The 25,097-nt window shown below is 39.5% G+C and overlaps 1 protein-coding gene across 6 annotated transcripts in view; it reads left to right on the top strand.

The window, feature by feature from the left end:
* TENT4A (terminal nucleotidyltransferase 4A) overlaps positions 1-25,097 on the top strand; it is a 58,384-nt gene that overhangs the window by 14,764 nt on the left and 18,523 nt on the right. For all 6 annotated transcript variants that reach the window (XM_025205799.1, XM_025205797.1, XM_025205796.1 and 3 more), the window contains exons 5-10: positions 1,608-1,715; positions 3,559-3,687; positions 5,463-5,676; positions 10,381-10,507; positions 14,610-14,710; positions 15,016-15,188. In XM_025205799.1, the coding sequence (XP_025061584.1) occupies positions 1,608-1,715; positions 3,559-3,687; positions 5,463-5,676; positions 10,381-10,507; positions 14,610-14,710; positions 15,016-15,188 (852 nt within the window). The remainder of the gene's footprint in view (positions 1-1,607; positions 1,716-3,558; positions 3,688-5,462; positions 5,677-10,380; positions 10,508-14,609; positions 14,711-15,015; positions 15,189-25,097) is intronic.

Here is a 25,097-nt window from a genome sequence, read left to right as displayed (position 1 = left end):
CTCTTGTGGGGGGCATGCTGCAAGGGAGTGAGGAGGCAGGTTCAGACATGAAGGGGCAAGAGGTGGAGGAGGAGGGCAAGCTGCAGGTCTGCCCCTCCAGCACTGCCAAATATTCTCCTCTGTGTTCTTCTCCCTGGCAGTGAGCCCCTTCCACTACCAAATGAGCAGATATGGCCCAGGTCAGGCAGTGGCTCGGATTTGCCTTTAGCTTGGTGCCAGAGCTGAGCTGCTGCGAGCTGCCCTGGCCAGCTCCTCAAATATAAGACAAGGGTTATATTTAAATATAAGACAATATTCCCCTCCCCTCCATGGTGATTGAACTAAAACCTTTTGAGTAAATACAGTACTGGCTACTTTTAATGTAGCTGTATTGCTAATAAGAGCATTTTTGAGTCTGCCAACTTATAAATAACTATTCCTTGTCATGAACATTGGTAAATCTTAAAGAAGTTCTCACTCATGTTAGGAGTCAAGTGTTTTTGGAGTAATTACTCTGCCTTGGTTGTCTCCAAATCGCATTAAAGCACTGGTAAAATACCAGGCAGAAACTTAATCTGTTAGTATCCTGAGATATTCCAGACTTCTGGACAGTCAGGGCCATCCTAAGAACTATAAAACTAATATATTTCAGGAGCTTTAACCTTCCCAGGAAAAAAATTAATATAATATAATCTTTACATTTAAACTCTAGTAGATTTGAGGCCACTGTCTTTTAAAAGCAGTAATTTTGTGTTTTATTATTTGGAGATGTGAAGAGGTCTGTAAACAAGGCTGATTAACACTGTCTCCCTCAGGGGGCTTCCTAGTTATTGATGGAGTAGTGGGATGTTCCAGAGGAGTGGATTATTTGGTGTTTTGTGTTGAAGTACGTGACAATATCGGAACTACTTTCTTGTCTCTCTTTTCTTGTGAACCTTCTGGTCAACCAGTGTGCATTTTAAAAAGAGAATTCCTGATAAAAAATGTGATTTCACTATTGGATAAACTTTGAATTCTTCTGGAGACCTAGTAAAATTTCTCTCATCAAACTTCTGATTGGCATCTGAAAATAAATGAGTTGGGAATTAAAAAATAAAGGTCCAAAGGAACTGTGTAACCATACCTGTTCAGGCGTGAGTGTTTGGTCCATTGAGGCCACAGGATCCTAGCCCTATTTTGACATATGGCCATGGGTTGACAGCTGGCTGGCTAGCAAAATTTAAAACACTTTCACTTCTTAGCACTCATTGAAAAACTGGTAATTTTCAGGAGCCTTACCCTAACCACTTTTCTACTACTGGTGTAGAGTAAAGAGGCCGTACTAGAGAAGTGGAAAATGATTATTACTTCATTCAAAATGAAGACCTACCAAAAGACCTCTTCATCATACAAATATTTTATATGGGTCCAGAATTAGTCTTACTAAAATTGTCAGGTTATTTAAGTTAATGACTCTAAATTATCCTCCTAAGCATTACTGTCAATGAACGCAAGGTGGATCTTCATTTGGGCCAGTTAGTTATTAGGCTGAGACATTGAAATACAGCTTGCTGATCAAACATGCAAGAGTTTGATGCTTTTGTTTTGAGATTGTATTAAAACAGTTTTTTCCTTTTAAATCTTTGCAGGTACCAATAATAAAACTTACTGACCAGGAGACAGAAGTAAAAGTTGACATCAGTTTTAATGTAGAAACTGGTGTGAAGGCAGCTCGATTTATCAAGGAATATATGAAGGTACAAGCTCCATAAATGGCTATACTGTATTTAGAGATGTGTGTACTGGATTAATGGTCAGCTGTGAACACAGGGTCATTTGTGGACCATGTGTTTAATGGAACTATACTAATAACATTTAAATGGAAAGTTGTACTCTTCAGTTTCTGATGTTACTCTCGCTTCTCGAGGTAGTTGGCTGTGTTAGTCTGAAGTCAGGCAGGGTAGATTTGCACCTCATAGGCTAACTAGATCAGAGATGTATAGCATGAGCTATTATGAGCCCAAGCTCATTTCATAGAGCAGGGATGGACAAAATGCAACCCGGGGGCTGGATGTGACCTGCCAGGCCATTCTATCCAGCCTGCGGGGCCCCTAAATATTTAGAAAATTAATATTTATCTGCCCTGGCCTGCCTGTCATGCGGCTCTTGATGGCTTGCCAAAACTCAGTAAGCGGCCCTCCTTCCAAAATAATTGCCCGCCCCTGTCATAGAGGCTGATACTGACCTGATGAAATGAGCTTGTGTTCATGAAAGCTCATGCTATGCATCTGATTTATTTAACCTATAAGGTGCAAATCTGCTCCAAGCATGTCAGACTTGGAACTTAGGGGTCTCAGTGATTATTCACAGGCCTATACCCAATATAATATAGAAACAATACCAGGCCAGTTCTCTAAACTAAGATTTTATTAAATGACTAGCTCACTCTAGTATTGAAACTTTTGGATAAAGCTTTCATAGCATAAAGAGACAATATGCTTGAGCATTCTCATATGCTTACATGTAATACTGAAGACTTGTATAACTGAGAGCACCTGAGTGTTTGCTCCATTTTATCAGTTTACTCTATATTTGAAAACATTTCAGGTTTAGTTAGTTTTACTATTTGCCTGTGTAGTCAATATTTCCCTTCCATAAAGATACTTACTCATGCAGAAAATCCTCATGTGGACGTGTGTATCACTGTTTCAAAAAGCTATTTTTCTTTCTTGGTATGAAAAGGCTTATTAAATAACATTTTTAACTAGCCCAAGCAGTGTGGACAGAAATCTTGTCACCTGTTGGAAGGCTGAACTTTGGCGCAGTGTCTACTTATATGACTATGGAAAAATGGAGGAGAAACTTAACTAAATCAGTCCTTTGTGTGCAGGTTGCCATTGCTCTAAACATTAAGCATATTTTAAGACATTTATATAATAGCTAGTTTTATTAAGTATCTAGCTTTTGTAAACATGTGAGGCCTGAATGTCCATCCTTTTAGATCAAGGCAACTTTTTTCAATATTAAATGTTAAAATCAATAGTATGGGGTACCCTAATGTTTTGTGTCTTCTCATAATTAGTAGCTGTGCTTACTAGTTTACTTTTATACCATTTTAATGAAATATGTTGAACATAAATAGGATATTAATGTTGTTTTCATAAACATGCCCGTATCACAAAACATAAATGATAATTAGTTGTTTGATACTGAAATCGAGCGTTATACTCACTGTTAGTTATGTACCTCCTCAAGCATAAGTTGAAGAATGTTTTGAATGGTAAAGGTGTTTTTACTGACAAAAAGGTTTTTCAAAGTAGCATATTATGTTAAACATAACTCCCTTTGGTTGTGATGACATGATATACCAAACAAAGCATGGTAATTATTCCTCAACATCTTTTTTTTTTTTTTTTTAATTCTGTATAAAATACCCACAAATAAGAGCCATATCATTGTAAGCTGCTATTAACCAGCATTCCAAGTAATGTTAACATCTTCTAACTTGAGTTTGTGATGGCAGAATATGACTTTTAATGCATCTTAAAATCTTCAAACTGTCAAATGATAGTAATATCTATATATAATTTTATTTTGCAGAAGTACTCATTGCTGCCTTACTTGATTTTAGTTTTAAAACAGTTCCTCCTTCAGAGGGATTTGAATGAAGTTTTTACTGGTGGAATTAGCTCTTACAGCCTAATTTTAATGGCAATTAGCTTCCTGCAGGTAAGTTACCTTTTTTTACTTTCCTAGATGTCAGTTTCTGCAGTGAATGCCCTGAATGGGTTGTTCTTTATTCTCTCTTGGTGGTATCTTTTGGCACCCATTTCTTGTTACCTTCCCCGTGTAGGCAGTCTTTGTTCAGTCCTGTTGCATTGTAGTCATGTTAAGGGGAAAAATGTGTCTTATTCTCTCTCTTTCCCGGAGTCCCTTTTTATAAAGGCTTTTTCTGACATGCCAAGAGGTGGTACCCTGGGATACAAGTTCATACTACCTTGTTAAAAAGGGAAGTCTGGTGGATATTTGGTATGTGTCTTTTGTTTAGTATATTGCAGGAGAGCTCAACATGCTGCCTCTAGATTTCCGATTGCCTCCCGTTATAGAACCCCATTCTCAGTTGCTTTTAATTTTTTGAAACTGTGGTTGTGGGTTGGACCTTTGCACAAAGTATCTGCCTCTGCTTCAGCTTTTGAAAACTTCAGCCAGTCTTCATGCATGTGTTTCCAGATTCAGTTGGGGGTGGGGCAGAAGAAATTTAGGCCCGTGTTTTGTTTTTTTGTTCGTTTTGTTTTGTTTTTTTTTCTTTGTTTTTTTTAAACCATCAAACTTTATGAAATGTTCCAGGCACTTAAGGTTTTGGCACAAGTGACCTTTTGTTTTAGGAATATACTTCTTAACCTCTTGAAAACATGGCAACACTGATATTGGAATAATGGGAGCTTGGACATGCTCACTGGCTGCAGCTTAGCAGCTGAATTTGAACGTGTTTTAGCCTTTCTAAGCTACTAGCACTGAGCAGATTGTGCGTGAGACAGCCTTGGGCCAGAGGATATGGAGATAGGCTTTTCCTTTAATGGTTTATTCCAACTTCTCTGGGTATGATGGGATAAGCTAAGAGCAGAAGCCTGTTGGACTTGGGGACCCTCAGCTGGTGCACAGACACTGTGAGGAAGGAAGCCATCTTATTTAATTGCAAAGGGGACACAAACTGGACTGAGGGGACGGGAGAGAATAGATAAGGGCGGGGATGTCATAAATACTTCCTGCAGGGCTCTTGGAGGTTCTAGAAATTTGTGGGCAGGCCAGGCACAGAGTGAACCCATTCCCAAATTTTGACTTTCCGAGCTGCATCGAGGGGGTGCATGTTGGTGGCAGAGAGGTGAGCGACAGCCGCATTAACTCCTATGGCTCGCTGTTACTACTTGCTGTGTTGCTAGAGGTGGGTGCGGCAGGTGAAAGATCCCAATTTCCTGATGAGCTATGAAGGTGTCGGTATACAGGTCTAAGGGTATTAACATAGTATCCATGTAGTAAAGTATGGGGGTAGTGGGCAAGAGGCAATGCACCTCTCTCCTATAGTTCATAAGAATTTGCAGGTGAAATGTTGGGAGACCTGAAGATGAACAAAAATATCTGGTACTTGAAATCCTTATGGGAAAAACCACACAAGTATTATTAACTAGCTCCCAGATCTGATTGGCTTTTTGCTTAAAAGAAACTAGATTGAGTTCTGCATGTCTCTTCAAAAGGGCTGGGGAAAGTATTTTCATGCTCTATATAGTGTGGAAGTGCTGCCCTCTCTTGGTTCTAGTACAGTTTCTTGTGGGAAAATGTGAGAGAATTACTTCTGGAAAAGCAGTAAGATTGCAGTTCTGATCCACTCCTAAGGAGTCACACTGACCTTTTTAAATGGTGCAGCTATTATGTCTAACAGTAATACGTGGCTGGTCAATTTAATAGTGCATGCCTCTTACATAACTGAATTTTGAAAATTTTTGCAGTTGCATCCAAGAATTGATGCCAGAAGAGCTGATGAAAACCTTGGAATGCTTCTAATAGAATTTTTTGAGCTGTATGGAAGAAATTTTAATTACTTGAAAACTGGAATTAGAATAAAAAATGGAGGTGCCTATATTGCCAAAGAAGAAATCATGAAAGCCATGACCAATGGATATAGACCATCCATGTTGTGTATTGAAGATCCTCTTTTGCCTGGTAAGACTTTTGTTTTTTAAACAAATCCTGTGCAGTCATCTATATTTCTGCCACAGAGTAGATTGTACTATTGTGTGGGGAAAAAAAAGTACAACCTGCTGCTTAAACTTGCATAACTTGAATTCATACGTGTACAACATACTAAGGATAGAATGTTGAGACGTGCATTATAGATTTGTACATTCAGAAATATTAACTGAAATGTAAGGTAATTCTTTGAGGAAACCATATGCTTCCAAACTCAAAATACTAACCTGGCATTAAAATTACCCAAATTCCTGCTTTTTCAGTCTGTTTAATGTATAGTCAGTTAGACTTTTGTTGGAAATCCACTTTTCACTATCTATTTAGAATTCATCTGAATTAACTCAATCTATGAAGTATGAACATAATCACTGAAATATAATTGTTATTTCAAGGCTTTCATATGTAGTGTGTAGACTGTTACAGTAGATGTTTTTAAATTTAATGCAACTATTCTTAAGTAGCTACAGTTTTGGTTTGGTTGTAAATAGTGTATACTAAGGCATAGTTTCTTACACTAACCAGTAACCTATTCTAGTCATCCACCCTGCCACCATAGTGTTGAGGTTATGTGGCACTATTCACTTTGTTTGTGAAAAAGGCCTATCGTGCACACTATTTTTCAGTGCTTGCACAGGAGGTATGGTTGGTGCGATATTGGAAGATTTCTTTTTTATGACATCCCACTGTAAGAGCTGCGAACTTAGCTGTGTAGTCAAAGACCCATTTTTGAGCTCTTGTAATGATGGCCATGTTTCAGGGAAGGAACAAATAATCTGTATCTTCCAATTGTCCTTTTGACAAAAAGGAATCTGGCTAAGGCAGTCAAAAATGACTCTTCCCTCTTGTCATTCTAGAAGAAAATACCACTTGCCTAATGTGGTATTGTAGCAGTCTCATTTTTATCATAAACAAAAACCTTTCAATTTTTTGTGGTGTCATGGCAAACTTATTAAGTGCTCATGGCTGTTTCATTTGATATAAGTGTCTGCTTCTGCAAACTAAGGTAAATCTCTGGTTTAGAGTGAAGATATTTAAGGATTAACAACATTATTGATATAGCGTGAATGACCTCCTTTGTGAGGTCCTGTAAACTAATGAGTTAACGATATTCTGTAGAAAAGTGCCTGGGTAGGGAAGGTGAAGCCTGAGCTTACTGTCTAAATAAGAGGAGTTGTTTCACCAGTCTAGGTCCATGAGCCATAGTGTTGCCTCCAAAGCCTTCCAATTCTTTTTGGTTGAAGCCTGAGGAAAACCCTGTAAAGCTGGTAGCAGAGAGGAAGAGCCCTTAAGCAAGCTGTTAAATAACTTAATCTCCCCAAGTTCTAAGGATGTCAAATGCATGGGGGGTTGAAAGAGAGAATAACCTCTTTGGATCAAGGATAGTTCCAAACTTGCTTTTGTATCTGGGCATCCATAAAGGATATACGGGGAAAATTTCCAAGAAAAAGACAGGTCCTCGTAGAAAGGCTTCTGACATGACCATACACAGGGTTCTCCACTGAAAACTTCAGAAGGATCTGACTCTCACAGACCAACATGGAATTCCCTTAGGAGCCTTTGACTCTTCTGGCACAGTGAGATTGGGACTTTGGTGCAATAACCTTGTTTCCAAGGTGGAGTAGAGCTTTTGTCTTGGCTATGGAGACCCTCACTTGCAGCAGGATCCAAACTGTATACTCAGGTTCTGGCTGTGAATCTTGCTGAGAGACCCAACTTAAAAATTTCATGAGACACACAATGCGTCTTACTCCCAATGCTGGGTGCAGAATGTGGGGTGATAAAGGATTATTGGTTTGTCAGGATTCCTTAATGGGAACTGCAGATACACTTCTCTAGGGCTCAAAGTCTTTTTGGCAGGTTTTAAGGAAGATGCTGCTCACTTTTTGTTATTTATTTGATTTATGTGCTGCTCTTCCTGATGCCAATAGCTTTAAGAAATGTGATAGTGTAAAAGACTGAACTCAAGGGAGATACCAGTGAGGTTTGGTTCTTAAGAACTGTTGTTGTCGTCATCATGGGTCTAGGTGAAAAATCATGGTGTTGTTAAATCCATTTGTTCAATGGGTCCAAGCAGGATCAGAGAGCACTGTGCTAAGACTCTCTTCATAACTGATAACTAGGGACTTACCCAAAGCACGATTTTCCTGGAAAATGTGAAATCAGGTGTATTTCACAAAAAATGGCAGGGTCTGTGAATCATTGGGCTTGCTTCCAAAAAACCAAAAAAAAAAACCTCACTAGTAAGCAGAGGGAGAAGCCCTGCAGTCTTGGAGCATGGAGGAAGGGGCAGCGGGGCTGCTCGCAGCAGAGAGGCTACAAGCAGCCTGGGCTTCAGTGGCAGGGGCTTCCCCAGGCCTGGGCTAGCTGTAGCAGGCAGCTGCTCCAAGCCTCCCTGCCACTTGCTGCCAGCTGACAGGGGCTTCCCCCAGAAGGCTGCAAGCAGCTGCACCAGAATCCACAGTGTCCTGGCCTGGTTCCTTGTTAGTGGTGGGTGCATGCATGCCTTGGCCAAGGGCAGCACAGCCCCAGCCCCTTCCCTGCTGTTGGTCCCAAGGCATGCAGGCACTGGGCCAAGGCTCCATGGAGCCCAGTGCAGCTGCTTGTTTGGGAATGGCCCAAAACCACAACTTAATTATCCTGATTGTCTCTGGGGAAGCCATTAATCCATGTTTAGTAACATGTGGATTAATGGCTTCCCCAGGCTTAATCAGGGAATTAAGACCCCCCAGCCCCTTCCCTGCTGTTGGTCCCAAGGCATGCAGGCACTGGGCCAAGGCTCCATGGAGCCCAGTGCAGCTGCTTGTTTGGGAATGGCCCAAAACCACAACTTAATTATCCTGATTGTCTCTGGGGAAGCCATTAATCCATGTTTAGTAACATGTGGATTAATGGCTTCCCCAGGCTTAATCAGGTAATTAAGACATGGTTTCGGGCTATCTGGCAATCTGTGGAGAGGGTGGGGGGGGTCCCTGGGGCTCCTTGGCCAATCAGAGATGTGGAGGAGGCCTGCCATGCTCAGCCTGCAAGGTTTTGTATGTTTTGTTTTTTAGCAGCAAATATGAGTAGAAATCCTGGTTTTCGCTGATTTAAAAAAAATCCCCAATTTGTGGTTAAAGAAAAAAGTAACCCCAAATCCACATTTTTCCATGACTTTTAAATGATCTCTCTCTCATTCATTTTATATATAAAATCAATGAAAAATGTGGATTTTGGGATTATTTTTTTTAACTGAAAACTGGGGATTTTTTTAAATCCTAGAAAATTAGGATCCCTGAAGATAAGGCAGCTCAGGAAACCTGGGCATGTGATGTCGTAGGTGTTGCCATGGTGCTGCCCTATAAAAATGAGTGGTAGGGGGTCTATTTCCCTTTTTCAGAGATGGCATCAGTAGTAGAAAACCATTTCTTCCTCCTTATGAAGAAGCAGCAGTTGCCCCTTCCTTTACCTGAATATAGGGTGAAGCCCCAGGGATTGGGGCTCCCAGGATTTGCCTCTGTAATTCAGATTTTTGTGTTTTGGTATTGACTTTGCAGTACTGCAATGACCCCTTTTTCCTTCACTTCACATTGTTCCTGCAACAAAAGACCTCTTCTGTTTGTTAGTAAGAGGCAGGTTATGTTACTTTAAGTCCTGTGTTCTCTACTGCTGATTTATTGCTTAAGAAAAGTTCTGTGCCTGAACATGTAAATCCTGTATTGTGCCTCTGGAAAACTCCTTGCTATTGAGCCATACAAAAGTAGGATGTGAAAAGAGACTTTGGAGGTTATCTTGCTATGTGTGTAGCAGAGAACATGAATCCTAATTTCTTAGACTATGGTTAGGATTCTTTGGGAGAGTTTACTATCCTTGTAGTTAAGTTTCTCAGACATAAATGCATTTCTAATAGAAAGGCTTAAGTTTTTAAAAAGACTAAAATGTATTCTAGAAACAGTGCAGCTTGGGTTGGGATGTTTCCTTGATGGCAAATCTCCAGACCTTTAGCCACAAAAGTTTCTTCTGTTGGAAAAAACCTCAGCTTTGTCACAATAATGGTTGCAGAAGATCAAGAATAAAAATTCTGAAGACTGGGAGCCTTCTGATAAGCTCAGATGGTTGATACCTATGTTCTTCCAACTGTGTCATTCAGGTGGTGACTGCTATTATCAGGTAGTTTATGGATAAATACTCATAACTATGTAATTTTTCCAGTGTTGGGGTTGGGTTGCTTCGATAAAAATGAGGCAGCAAATGCAAACTAACAAAAAAATAACTCAAAGGGAAATGAGATTAATCGCAGATACCATTATGTACTTTATTTGTTCACGTTACCATAAGATTTTAATGAGATTTCAAATGTTAACTTGCATAATTTTTATGTAGGAGAGTTGATGTTACTTTATTGAAATTATTTAATGGGCACACCTTACTCTTTCCTTTTCAGGATTCAGGTCTAAATTGCAATAAATTTTAAATTGGCACTTCTAAATTGCCAATTTTAAACGGTTTGAATGGCTAGCACATCATTCTTAGTGTATCAGAATTTTCAGTGTGTCGTCCTTAAAATAGCCCGCTCAATGCATATTTCCAAACAAATGCAGAGTGGGCTGTATATTTTAAAGCTAATTTAACCATTCAAGATGATTAATCTGTTTCTGCTTACTAGTTAAACTTATAAACTCATAACTTACATTGTTGCAGGAAATGACGTCGGCAGAAGTTCTTATGGTGCCATGCAAGTGAAACAAGTTTTTGATTATGCCTACATTGTTCTTAGCCATGCAGTATCACCTCTTGCAAGATCATATCCAAATAGAGATTCTGAGAGGTAATTTAGTCCACTTTTTGAATATGTATGGATTCACATAAATAGGAATGTTTGAAAATTAGTCTTAAAAGCTTTTCAATATGAGAAAGGGATGCTTCTAGCTGTCCTAAACTGCTGTTATATTGAGGGTTGCATAGATACTTTCAGGCATGGTATGTTGTGAAATTGCATGTTTCTGAGTCCTCCAAGCACTGACTGTCTGCGCTTTCCTTACTTTCTCATGTGCTCATCAAAAATATCTTCTTATCTGTATTCAAGGTTTCATTTTGAAATAATGAGAATTTGCACTTCCCAGGAGACATTTGAAAGAAGTCCAGCTGTCCACGTTTAACTAAGAATCATTACTTGTATTAGGTACCAGTCTTGAAGGAAATAGGATTTGTTCTTATAATACATATTTAAGGGAATGTATTTAGGACAGCAGTTTAAGAGAAGTGAGTTGGCTGTAATAGAAAAAAATGATACTTTGACCTGAGGACTTGCAGCTTCATCTGTTAGCTTCTTGATTAGATAGAAATGGCAGCCTATGCAACTTAAAGCTTTCTCTAGCTGCTGAGAGACCACCAGTTGCTTTATGAGATTTGGATTGTACAAGTGGTATCTTTAAGCTTTTGTTTTACATGAATCTCTTGGAATTAGCTGAATTGAGCAGCATGCATAAGAATTAGTTGTATAATAAAAATGACATGTCTATTCTTGAGGGTTCCTTTACTAGCAATTATTTTTTACTGGAGCATTTTTCATAGAATTCTGCATGAAATTTTTTTGATGTTTTAGTCTCTCTTTCTTCCCCCAAGAGAGATTTTCTAGGCTGCCTCACTACTACTACTAGTGAAGTATGGACAGCCAGGTAGTGACTTATCCATCAGATGCTTCAGTAATGCAGACAATATGGCCTAAGCCCAAGTAGTCTTTGAGTGATTGCCTACAATATATGCATCTTCTAGTTTTCTTCCTAAAGTCTAACTCTAGCCCTGGAGAAAAGAAATTGCTTGCGTTAAATATGGGAGGTAGGGGTTTATTTCTGTATGTTGTTTTTTGTACAGTATAACCTCGTAAGTCTGGCAGGCTGACTGTGCCAGAAATTTGAAAATTCTGGATTTTTTTTGAATTGGCACAGTGGCTGGTTGTGGAGCGGGGTGTGGGGTGCAGTAGCTGGTCCTGGAGTAGCAGCCACACACAGAGCGATGGCTTGGGGTGGTGAATGGCGGCAGCAGCTGCTGTATGTAAGCTTCTTCCTCTGTGTCCGGGAGGGTGGGGGGCAGTGGCAGCCTGACCTGGAGTGGCGGGGGGAAGTGCCGGGTTTTTGATAATTCCGGATTTTTGATATCTGGATTTATGAGGTTATATTGTATTGCCAAAATAAACCTAGGATGTCTTCCAAATTGTTCAGATTGTATGTAGAATCAGGGTTGAGTAGTCTCAAACTATTCAAGTAAGTCTCCGACTTTGTCAAAGCCTGCTGTCTAGTGGTGAGCAGCACCTCCCCGACCATGTCAAAGCACATTCCCCTTGAGCCCATGCAAGTTACCTGGTTTACATTCCAGTTTGAGACCTTTGTGGCCAATATTTGGAGCTTTGTTCATGTTTACCTCTCTTTTACTCTTTGGTACAGGTGTAACTTCAGTATGCTTGTCTTTCAGTCACTATACTAGTGACACCATATCTTCTGATGAGAACTTCCTGTTAATCACAATTGCAGTATTTACTTTACAGTAGCTGTGCTTTGATGCTTTTTCCATATATATTCCATGACTTGTTCTATTCCTGCTAATCTGAATTCCTATATCAGGAATTTTAATCAGCAAAAGAACTGTGGCAATTAAAGTCTCTTTGCCTCATTATATCTTCTTTTGTCTAGAGGATATGAGGGGATCAGATGTAGCCACTCTGCACACTGTTCTAGAAGAATTTAATGTTGCTTAATAAAAATAATCATGCATATTTCCCCAAAAACAGAATTTGAACTGAGCTTAAAGAACTATAGCCACAATAGAGTAAAAAAAAAAAAAAGTCTACATTTCCCTAATCTTTTATAGAAACTGATTCTTTGTGTGATCTGAGTAAAATATTAAAGCACCATCCTTTAAAATGTTCTTATATTTGTTGTTAGTTTTTTTCTTTCAGTTCCATAAAACCTTAAAAGCAATAAATTGTTGTGGTTTTCATTGCCAGCACTGATGCATGTGTTTTTAAACCTTGGAAATCTTTTGTTACTTAATGTTAACATTCAATCAAGTTGTGTTAGAAACACTAATGGATCACCTGATGTAGATAAAAAAAAAAAAAAAAAAAAAAAAAAAAAAAAAGAGAGAGACACAGGAGGTAACCTTAAGCAAATCCCTTATGATAGCAAAATAATATAGTTTCTCTGTTCAGGGTTTTACTAAGGCAGTGCTGCTCAACCTCCAGCCCACTTGCTGAATTGGGCCTGTTGGACTCTTGCCCAACCCATAGGGGACGTTGCAGGCTGGATGACACAGCCCTATGTGCTGGATGGCACTGGTGCACAAAGTTACTCTGAGGCTGGATGGCATCCACATACCAGCTTCACATGCATGCCCGTGCTGGATCCAGCCTGCAGAATGGCCCTGCACCACTTATACTGTGCATGGGACCGGAAGCTGCTAGGGCATGCCACTTGAAATGGCTGTCTTACAATATGGTTCAGACTTCTAGGTTAGATCAGTAAATTAATATGGGCCTTGACTCCAAATACATCTCACGGAGGGCCAACATAACTTTCTCTTCTCTAAGATTATAAATGTCTTTAAAAGAGTGTCCTTTAAATGTCCATTAAAAAGACATGAGATGGCTGTTGAAACTGTGAATTGCGAAGGATGAGGATAAGTCTGATACATATTGATGACAGTGATTAAAATGGATGTATTGTTTAAGTATTGGTTTTGTCTTAACATAGCAGTTTGTCATGAAATCAAATACTGCTTTGTAGTCCAAAATTATTTTTAGCTCTCCGTAATAAGCCTTCAACTATGTAGTTGCCTTGCATAGATTTACTGTATCAGCCTTGTATTCTGAGATTCTGCTCTATTTCAGCACTGTTTTGAGTCATAGATGCTTGCACATGTCTTGTGCAACCTGAATCTCAGTGATTTTGGGGGCTGCTTCTAGGAAGAAGTTCATATACATAGCTTGGGTGAGGCCAACCTTTTTGTCAGGCCCTCTCCAAGTGCCACTCTGATCCCTTCCTGTGCCCAGTTTGCTGCTCATTCTGCTCCAAGCCATGTACTTCCTGCTTGATTTTTGCTGCTTTGCTTTCTGCTTCCCGCCCTGTCTGCTCTGTGCTGCTTGTCCCTTCCCCAAACCCCTGTGTGCTGCACACAAAGACTGCCTGTGCCACTTGTGTTGCAGGTTGGTCACCTCTGTCATAGCTGACTGAAGCAAGACTAAATTTAGTAATGGGTGATTTTGGAGCTCAAGAAGCAGGCAGTCGTTCACAGCATATGTACCTATTTTCTGTTCCCATTGTCTCCAAGGATCCTTGCTAATCATTTTATAAGGTTCTATATCCCTTAAATTCCTACTTAAGGCGCCTGGACAAGAATAGTTTTTCAGTATTAAGACCAATCTGGGACCAAGGTCTGAGGTTTTGTTTTGGCACTTTTAAACTTTAAGGCATCTACCCTGTGACCCTCTTTTAAATATTCTTATCTAGACTCGCAAAAGATATAAAACTGTTACTTAAGAGGTGTTAGAAATGACTAAGGTGTTTTTGTTATTGAGAACAAGTATTTCAATTACCAAAGAGGTTAAAGTAGGCAAATTTAGCATTTGAACTAAAAAACAAAACAAGCAAGCAAAAAACACCAGGTAATTGAACTGTTATTATCTAAACATTAACTCCAAATAGGAGATAAGAGAGATAAGAAACTTGACTTGCTAACAAGTATACCTTCCTACTGGCTCAAATTGTAATAGTAAGCCAACTAAACAAGGAAAACTTGGATATCCCTTGCTTGCTACTTTATCTCAATTGTAAGTTGAACTAAATACAACTAAACAATTGCCTTGTTAGGTGTCTCACTTCTGTTGCTTACCACTGAGCTTTTGCATTAGTAATTAAATATCACTTCTTTTCTAGCACATTAGGTAGAATCATCAAAGTAACGCAGGAAGTGATCGACTACAGGGCATGGATTAAAAAGAAGTGGGGGAGCAAAGTTAATCTGTCACCTGATCTTGGTAAGTACGGCAGGTTGTACAACACAGGCTTGAATCAAAAAATGAAAGGCATTTTTTTTGGTCAGATGTCTTTTTAAATATCTTAATTTTGTCTAGAGTATTTCATTAATTTTTGGAAGTTTAGTGAAGAGGTTATAGCAGCCTGTATCTTTTTTTACTGAAGGCTTAAAGCTTTCTATGGTGACTTTTTTTTTTTTAACCATCTAGTTTGTTAGTAAAAGTTTGGAAATACCTTTTAATTTAGAAAAATCTAATGGAACTGCGTACCATATTCCTAAATACTAAATTCGCGTTTCTATTAACAGACAATAGAATGAAAATAAGAGAGCAGATAGCTCCATGCAATGGAGAACAGCAACAGAACAGAGACTCTGAATCACCCTACAATCAACACTTGACTTTATCATTAACAAGTAACCAACAGTTATCCTCTGGTTCATCTGCTTCTTCTGTATCGTCGCTCTCTGGCAGTGATATTGTAAGTTGTGGGGTTTTTATGTTTTTTAGTTTTTCTTTTGCCAGGTTAAATTACTAGAAACAACTTTTAAAACCTTCGAAGTCTTCAGTAGCTAAAATAGTAGTACTCCTACTGTGGATCTTAATTTTTGGAAGAAAAGCTAACATAAAATGCTAAATTACCATAATAAATTCATGGCATTCTTCTGTGTTCTTGGAGTCTTCAGGTAGTTTCTAAAAGAACTGAGGCCTAATCTAGACTTCTAAGGGGCTGTTTTGGGTTTTGTTTGTTTTGTTTTTTTTTTTTTTTTGAAAAAAGAACCACACATTCTCTATTTCAAGCTTCTAGAGAGCCTTATAGTTTTATTTAAAGATGTAAGTGAAGATGCAACTCAGTTGTAACTAACAAAACTGTGTAGTAAAAAGAGAAGTACCCCTTTGTCAATACTGCCTAGGAAACAGTTTCCCTTGCCTAAAAGCCCCCATAAAAGATTAATTTTGCAGTCTGTTGTGAATGTGAATAAACACTTCGTTGTTCAGGTTAAAGGAATGGGAAGTAAAGCCATTACAGAAAGTCTTGCTAGCCTCCTTTTGTGGGGGTGTAGATCATTTGCCACTGTTGGGTTTAACTGAAACAGTACATGGGAAGAGACAGTGGTGTCAGTAGTCATGTCCCCAAACTTTTAAGATTTAAGACAGCAGTGTTAAATTCCACACTGAAACACAAAGCTGGGCAATTCAGCTCATGGAGCCACCCACCAATGTAGTATACTCACCATAAGAAACTAATAAAATGAACTCACTCATGACTAGATGCTATACAAACAAACTTTGGTTTTTAAACAAAATCCCACGTTGCATCTGAAAATGGTAAATAAAGTCCCCATCCATTTCTTGCTCAGAGTGGCAAACGTTCACTATAGCCAAGTTGCTTTTCACAGCTCACTCTCATGTCTGATCTGTTTTTTAACTCAACGTGATCACTGAGACTCCAGCCTTTCCAGACACTGTGCAGTTAATGCTTACCCCATCAGACTTATGAAAAACACAAAGCTGGATATTAACTATCTATTAATGGTATCACAGGAAATGCTGTTCTTTTTGAGTAGGTCAGTGTAGATGCCACATTAGGAGCATGTTTCATGAAAGTAAACTTACGTTTCCTGAGCATCTGCATCCATTGGGGCCAGGCATATGCATCCTTCTTCCTGCTTGTGCTCATGTTCCTCTTAGGGGATAAACAGTGGAGTTGGCTGTGATCTTCCTCAGCCCTTTTGTGTTTGTAGTAGCCCAGAGGAGCCTGGTAGCCATCAGATCTTCTGCTTATTTTTGAGTGCAGACTCATTTTAAGCTTGTTTTTTTTGAGTGAGAGAAAGAGGATATTAAAAGGGATATTTGTTGTCAATGTTCACAACAAGAAAAAGAAGACATTTGCCTAAGCCTACTACAAGTTCAACTCTGAGCTTGTGGCTGCAAGAAGGAAAAGTCTCCATTGATGCAAACCTATGCCATCGTTAACTTATTAATCATTAACCTCCTCTCCCCCAGTCGTCCTCCTCGTGGCACCAGATCTATATTTAACAACGTTAGTGTTCCTCTGTACTTTTTTTGCCATGTCCTAGTTTTTCCTTCTTCCCTACATCAAGTAGAAAGCTCTCATCTCTCCAGTAAAGTGACCTCATAGTGTATTCTATACACATTCCATATTGGTTACTAAAGCATGATGAACCTAGTGAACCTCAATCTGGCTGTTATGCATGTAACCTTGCTGCCCTTGTCATACTATAACCCACTGTCCAGGAGTGGATCCATAGCCCACATCCTGAGGAAGAGGGGGAGAAAAAATGGTCATAGTAGATTTTTCTCGCTCTCCAGTCCTCTTCTAAATTTAGAGGAAGCCCCTCATAACATCCAACTAACTATGGAGACCTTCTAACTACCCTCCTTATCAAAGAGGGCTTTGTCTTCTGAGGTGGTTTTGTTGGCTTAGATGCTGGCTTTTTAGTTTTAATGCCTTTCAGGACACGTTCACAAGGATACCTGGAGTGCTCTGCCTGTAATTCAAAAGAGGGAAAGGAAAGACTCTGTCAGGAATGGATCAGTGGATCTAGTAAAGGGAAATGCATTCCATTTGATCCTCACTTCCCTAACCTCATGCAAGTATGCAAGCACTATCAAAGGTCTGAGCTATCTTATTCTCCCAACGATGTGTTGTTCAAGTGTCTAATCTAGACTAAGACCAGATCCCATAACTCGGTTAAAAACCCGAGAAAACTGGATCTTTTTGGTCACAGCACCTTTGTTTTTCTCCCTTCAATTCCATTTCAGATTGCTAAGTCCTATCAATGAAATTGTCCTTTGATGTGAAGAAAGGTAACCCTCCTTTCTTTTCAGACTCTTATAATTGCTTCCTAAAGTCTTATCAGACTTGGAAGGGTCACTTCAAGCAATTATGGATAAGGCAGAGCAACAGCTATGCTAATTACAATGCAACATTTTTTCTTGACTATGGGCAATAATACAGGACTTGCCATCCAAGTATGTGCATTTTTTTCCGGGAATCAGATGGACAAAGCCCTTGTTTCTGTTCAAATCTGTAGGTAACTTGTAGGGCATTAAGAACTCATGGCCTTGCACTGAAGAATGCAGTCCTTAACCCAGTCAAAATAGCCTTCTAGAGAGGAATTTTTTTTTTTTCATACCAGGTGGAAGCAGCTGTTCTCTTATGGGCTATACGTTTTGGGAGTATCAAGCTATATCAGTCCCAACCCAGAGCTGAACATATGGATTAGTTGTTGTCCCTCCACTGGGTCATTGTGAGACTTGTGGCAGACAAGTGATTTAGGACAGGAGTTGGCAACTGTCTTAGACTGCAAGCTGGAATGACCCTGTTCAGGTCGGAGGGGTATGTGGGTGAGCCCTAGGATCTAGCTACCTTCACTGGTGCTTTTCCCTATGGCAGCATGAAGAAAGCACCTGCCATGCAAGTTCCCCATGTCCATGGCCACAGCCACTGCATTCACTTTTATTCTTTGCCTGAATGTATCCCTTTTTTACCAGTTTCTTTTCAGGGACCCTGCTGATGAAACCACTTAAGAGCCAGAGAATAGATTCCCTAAGACAACTGGGGTGAACTGTCTGCCCCTCCACCCCAAAACTGGTTTTGTTCTGTCCTAGAATTAAGACTGATCAGATATATACACATCATGTCAGGTTCACAAAACAATGCTTACTCTCATTATTCCATTTCTGGGTTCATGAGTGGGTTGTGGTCCCTGACTTGCTTTCACAGGGCCATCCATGTAGCCCACAGGAAGTAGCTGAGGTTTACAATAGGCTGACTTGATTACTAGACAATATGTACTGCCCTATGGACTCTCCTGGGCACGAGGCATCTTTCTGAAAATGCCTTGCAGCAGTGATGGCACACCAAAGAAAGATAGGCATGATTTATGTAAATGACTTAGTGTTCAAAGTCAGAACATACCTGGGACCTGGCATGCATCAGTTGTGGTCTTTATGGACAACAGGGTTTGCTAACTAATTAAGATGACTCCCTTAAAAAATTTTGGGAGATAGCTCATAGATTTTTTGGGACAGCAAGGCTTTACCTGCTAGGGGGTAGATTCCTTACTTTCTCACTAAATGTAATGAAATGGCATCTGAGTAGAATGGTATGAACTTTGGGCCATGTGTATATGCATGATATCACTTACCTCCTTCACTGGAGACTTCTACAACTCTAGGCCAAGTCAGTCCACTTCCTCTGCAAAGCATGAAATGAGGGTTAGAATATTGCATGCCCTCATGGAGTTGGACTTATGGCTGCAATTGCCAGCCAAGTTATTAGTAATAGATTGGAGAGCTCACCTAGATTTAGTGGATTTGATCTGTAGAGGACATAGAACTGTATATGTGAATTGGCTTTCTAGCCCATAACATTGTGTTAGCAAAGGTACTGAAAATGCTATACACTTAATTATCAATCAGGGAGGGATCCTGCTGCTTTCTGCCCCCACAGAAGTAATCATGCTGTGGAAATGCCCATTTTATGGCATAACTTAATAGTGCTTCACCTCTATTGATGACTTGGCTTACTAGGCTGGCAGCAGCATCAGACATGAATAGTCACTGCAAAACTAACTAGTCCACCTGTTGGGACAGACTTATTTTTTTCTATAACAAAATACGATTCCAAGTATATGGACTCAAATTGCAGAGGGTATGAGCTTGAGCTTGCTGCAGACCTTCTGTGCACCTTCTCACCAGTTCCTCTAATCTGCAGGGCAATCCACAAAGCCAGGTAAGACTTATCCTTATTACTCCCTACTGGTAGACCATTCTGGCTGGTGGTAGTTGTCCACTTGGTTGTAAATCGGGCTCTCAGACATACCAGGTGTATTTCAAGATAAAGTTCTAGTTTTTTGCCCTGGAACTACAAGCTGAATACTTGATGGCCTGGAAGATGACTGATCAGCTCCTGGGATGGAGCTGCTCTTTGCATGGCTTCCTAATGTACTTAATTACTGGTTAGAGAGCTAATCTGAGGATGGAATCTCATCTCCCTTGTTCCAGAAACACAACACAGAACTGAGAATTTGTACAAAAATCACTTCCAAGTTGGTTTTAGAGTTCCAATTATACCAATTCCCTTGTGTGGTGGTTTCCTCATGCAAAATGTTGTTTGGGGAAGCCATATGCTTTGAAGTTACCAGAACTCTTCAATATTATATTGAGGACCACATCTTTTGCCATGTGTGTGGCTATAAATAACTGCTCCAAAGAACAGTTTGTGATGCAATAGTCTTTCAAGATGGATAACTTGATATCTTTTATTAGCAGCTGATTGGTGTACTACTTCTACAAAATAACACTTATTCCACTGGAGCCCAAGCAAAATCCTTGGGCTGTTTCTGGTATCACCAATCTGGAAGGCTGAATACCTTCAGCTAGTTGTTTCCCAGCATTATGTACTGGACTTCCAGATTAGATACCAATTTTGGGAAAGCAGTATTTCAGTCTCTTTGATTGCAACTAGATTCCTAATTTGCTTCTTATTGGATGCAGTTCACCTACATACTGTTAAATTCACACTGACATACTCAGAATGGTAATTTAAATACTGAAACTGTCTTTGGAGAAATGTAGCCAGCATGGGTCCTACAGCCTGCTCTCCATGCCTGCTTTGGAATCCTTAACTAGCATAGGCTTCAAATGGTAACCAAGAAATGGCTGTGTCTGTTCTTCTCTGCTTGGTACATAAAGATGCATGCAGTACATGTACAGTCCCATCAAAGATCAGTACTTAGAAAAGACTCTAAGCTTGCCTGGTATGAAGAACATTTGTACCTACAGTGCAGTTGACACCAATGACAATTCTTTGGAAGACCGTTATTCTAGAGTCTCTTTTTTTCACTAGCCTTCCTAATGGCCTTTGCTTACACTGAACTAGAGAGCCAACCATATGCAGAATAACAGATTCTAGAGGGCAATCTGAGATCACAGGAGCACCAAAAAGGAGGCTTTTTGCTTGATCATCCTTGGGCCCACTACCTTATGAGCAGCTGGTACCAGAGAGAATTGATCTACATGTTAGTATTGGTAGCCAATCTTTATCCATTACTAGGAGACTAATATAGATTATGGAGCTTGCTTAGTCTGACCAGACAAGGAAAGCAATGCACCCAAGACCACAGTCTGGTTACAATCTTCAGTCTTCATCAGAAAAAAAAACAGGCATGGGTTAACAGTAAGATTGTTGACAAATTATGGCTTGAGCAATAGTGCCACCCCCTGAACACTTGGAAATATTCTGGTGGGGAGGAAAAAAACCCATGGCTTGAGAACTTTTAAAGATTTGTTTTCAAGTTCAAAGTTCAGATTGGGAATAGGCTGCTTGCCATTAAGAGGCCAAAATGACATTAAGTATATATACCATGAATATCTCCTTGATCTGACTGTTTGGAATATCCCATTCACTGTCTCAGACTCTGAGTAACAGAGCAGGCTTGTATGGCAGTTCCAGTTTTCCCTTGTCACTCCATACTCTACCTTTTTCTTCTACTTCTGCCCTAAAGAATTCTCCACTCTTCTCCCTTTTTAGGATTTTTCTTTAGTTAATCAACTATTTAGTCCAGTGAGGCAACTAGCTTGACTGAGAGCAGTTTATTAGTTTAAATATGAGACGTGAATCCTTCTCTTTATTTTTAAATGAAAACAAAAAAGCCCCATGTGGCTGCAGAAGATTGGGACACTTAAACACTCCAAATTTAACCAAGCTGGCAAATCCCATGCAATGTAGCTTGTACCTATGGTGTCAGTTGTTTGCTCTTTTATGTGGAAGGTACAGACACACTGTCATGGAAAGCACCTACCCCATTTCTCACTGGCCGTAACTAGAATAGAAGAAAGAGGGTGGATCTAGGGGATGGAATCAAACTTCTTCCAAAACATTTGAATGTAACTGACTAAAACACACACAGAAATGTAAAACTTGGACTTGGTTAGTCCATCTAAATTCAGTCATGCTCTTCTGTAAAATTGGCAACTCTTCAGCTGAGAAGCCATCTAATTAGCAATTGTTCAGGGACAGCCATGTTGGGCCAGACTTATAACTTGAAATACATCTGCTGATTAATGTTTGACTCAGTCTCATCTTCCGTACAGTTAACCATAATATCGAACTGCTCATTAGAAACTTGAAGTTTGAATATATATTTTTTTCTAAATGAGATTCTCTACCTCAAAGAATTGAATTTGGGAAAATTCTATTACCTGTGTTAAAGGCTACCCAGACTTTAAGTGATCCAGTGATCTTTTTGGCCATGATCAGATAGAAACCATTTCTATAATCATAGTTCCAGTCACTATCCATAAGCTTTACTCGTTAATTGCTTTTAATTAAGAACACTTTTTAGAGGGAAGGATAAAGCTTTATCATAAGCCTGGAAAACCTTTCCCCCCCACTTCCCCTAAACAGATTTCTACCTTGATCTACTTATTGAAAATTATCTAGTTTAAATATCATCAGACAGATCCACTGTCCAGCCTAAAAAATACAAAGGTAATTTACTAGTTCAGGACATGGATGAAACTGAACTGCCTTGCCTCGAGCTGTTCCCAAATGCTGTAATCAAAAATGTCAACATTTGTAGCTGCTGTGCTAAAACCACCATAGGCTTTTAATAGTTGTAATGGTTTTGAGCAAAAAAGGTAGGGTAAAACTAATTTGTGTGGATATTAATCACAAGCCAAACTTGCACTTGACTACTAGAACACCAGTGAAGTAGTTAAGTGCTAAACTGCTTATAAGAATTCTGTGGTGTCTTCATGTATTTTTAACACTAAAACAAAACTACTTGTATTTTGCTGTATTTTCACTTTATTTCTTTAGATACTCAAAGATTTTGGGTCCAGTTTGATTCAGGGTGGAAGGTCACCTACACAAATGCAAACTTGAATACATTACATTAAGCTTTCACAGACGGGATACAGATTTTATAGAAGCTAATAATAAACAGGAAAAGAATCTAGTTGTTCAACCTTAATATTACAGTATTTAATCTTCATACTTTTCTGTTGTTGTTGTTCTGGGAGTCTATCTTCCTAATGGAATTTTTTTTTACGATGAAAGCATAGAATTTTAAAATCTCTGCAGTTTATTGTATTGCACAGTATTCTACAAAGTGAATCTACAGTTGTTTTCCATTCCATTTCATAAAACGGCAAATTATCTTCACAGCCCAGTCAGGCTGGCCAGAAAAACATGCAGTATAATTAAAGGGGCATTATGTGTACCTGTAATCTTGGCACACTTGACTTTTCAATTTAGTGTTAAAATAACATTTTCCCCTCCTCTCTCGCAACAAAATAAATGCATTAATCCTAACTGGGGGTTGGAAAAGTTTTTTAATGAGCCTAATTTTCCTGTAGTCTTGATTCTTTCTAAAATGCTATAATATGTTTTACAGTAAGATTTCCAATAATTAAAATAACTAAGAGCTTATCTCTGCCAGAAATTTGTCTTCAGGCAGAGAAAATAACCAATTTACACTTGTATTTAGGACTCCCTGGTACAGTTTAAGAGAGAAAATTCTTAATGGAAACCATATATAACTATAACAGATGCCTATCAGGTTTGCTACTTCAAGACTTTTCATGGATGGAGAAACTTTATTTTTCTCCTCTGTTTTGCCCTGCAACAGTTGTTCATATTTATGGCTCCACCTACCAAAGAGGAAAGTGGTACAAGATATGCAAATGAAAGCTAGTATAGAAATGATCCCTGAAGGGGGAAGCGTCTAGTCCAGGGGTGGGCAAAATGCAGCCCGTGGGCTGGATGCAGCCTGCCAGGCCATTCTATCTGGCCTGCAGGGCCCCTAAAAAAATTTAGAAAATTAATATTTATCTGCCCCTGGCTGCCTGTCATGCGGCCCTTGATGGCTTGCCAAAACTCAGTAAGCCCAAAATAATAATTGCCTGACCCTGATCTAGTCCAATGAAATGTGCTTTGGACTAGGAGTCAAGATATCGAGGTTCTGTCCTTGACTGCTGAACTACCTAAAGTTATACTTCTCTGCCTCATAATACTTCTCCTTTGGAAAACACTCCTATCTGGATGAAAAGATCTGTGCAACTTCTAAGTAGTCGTAACACAAACACCGACTTGCTTGCTACTTTTCCAGTTTTCTTTGCTTTCTTAGCTGGAAGATGGAGTGCAGCCTTTTTCCTCATGGCTTGGCTCTCTGACTGCTTCCAGCTCGTATGTCTATGGGGAAAGCGAAGAAAAAAAATCCAGGTATAAGGTAACAGGGATAAGGCTAAAAGATGAAGAAGGGCATGAAACATGGATCCTTTGTTGCAGAAAACTCTTTTTAGGACCATCATTAAAAAGGTGTATAAGGAACCAGCAGAAAATCTTTCTTTCCCCTGCTATAATCCTGGGTTGTCCCCCGGTTGGGGGCAGTGTCCACTCCCCCGGTCTTTGGCCAATGGACAAAAAATAGACTGTCCTCTTCCAGTCTGTAGATGGTGCTGTAGATGAAAGAAAGATAACAAAAGTTCAGTGCCTGTCATGATTACCATGGGCTGGATATTTCTGTGAAGTGGAACCTCTCAACTTTGGGTTATCTCACTTAAAGAGGAAAAAAGGAGATATTTCTCAGAAGTTTCAAATCATGGAGAAGGGAGTCTCATCATGATGTCAGCCAGACACTGAAGATAGATAACCAGGCTAAACGAGGACAAATGTCTCCCATCCAAAATTAAGAAAATTCTGCTTTATTCTTCCTGTGAAGCAGACACTGGAGAGGATATGAAACTCCTTAACAAGGAGATGTCTTGCTCATTTCATAAAATCTTGCAAGCTTCTACAGAAAAGAAGGCTTTTACCCTAATCAAGGGAGGTGGTATCCCTTTCAAAGACTACAGTTCCTGCAGACAGGGTAGTTTTCCATAAGCTTTTCTAGGCAATAGAGGAAGCACCCTATGAGGAACTTCAGAACTGATTCTTGGGTCTTGCTTGACAGTGTATGACATTTGAGATATTACTGTACTAGTGCAACAACCTAAAATGCCTCAACTCTGAGATCCAAAATATCTTTTTTTAATTGAATGTGGAAATGGTGGATGAATCCATGAATTTCATGGCCATATCTCTTTTCAGGCACAAAAGACTGGTTTTGATCATGTTGGTCTGCATCTTGAGCATTGACAGCTTCACATTGTGTATAGACAAAACAAATGTACTGCTTTAAAATGGAGGGAGCTTGTATTTACAAGTCAGAGATCCCAGGAAATATAGCATTATAGGAGAGTCTGGGTGAAGCAGTAGGCCTCTTAATCATCTTCCCTCCATCTACAAGAGACTGGAAAAATGTTCCATAGGTACTGCTGTTCTGAGAGAGAGGCACTACACCCCCCTCCCCCCCCC

This window comes from Alligator sinensis, unplaced genomic scaffold (assembly GCF_000455745.1).
Source record: "Alligator sinensis unplaced genomic scaffold, ASM45574v1 scaffold248_1, whole genome shotgun sequence".
Classification (NCBI taxonomy): domain Eukaryota; kingdom Metazoa; phylum Chordata; order Crocodylia; family Alligatoridae; genus Alligator; species Alligator sinensis.
The sequence above is the reverse complement of the archived record's forward strand: the minus strand, read 5'-3'. Positions and strand labels throughout refer to the sequence as shown.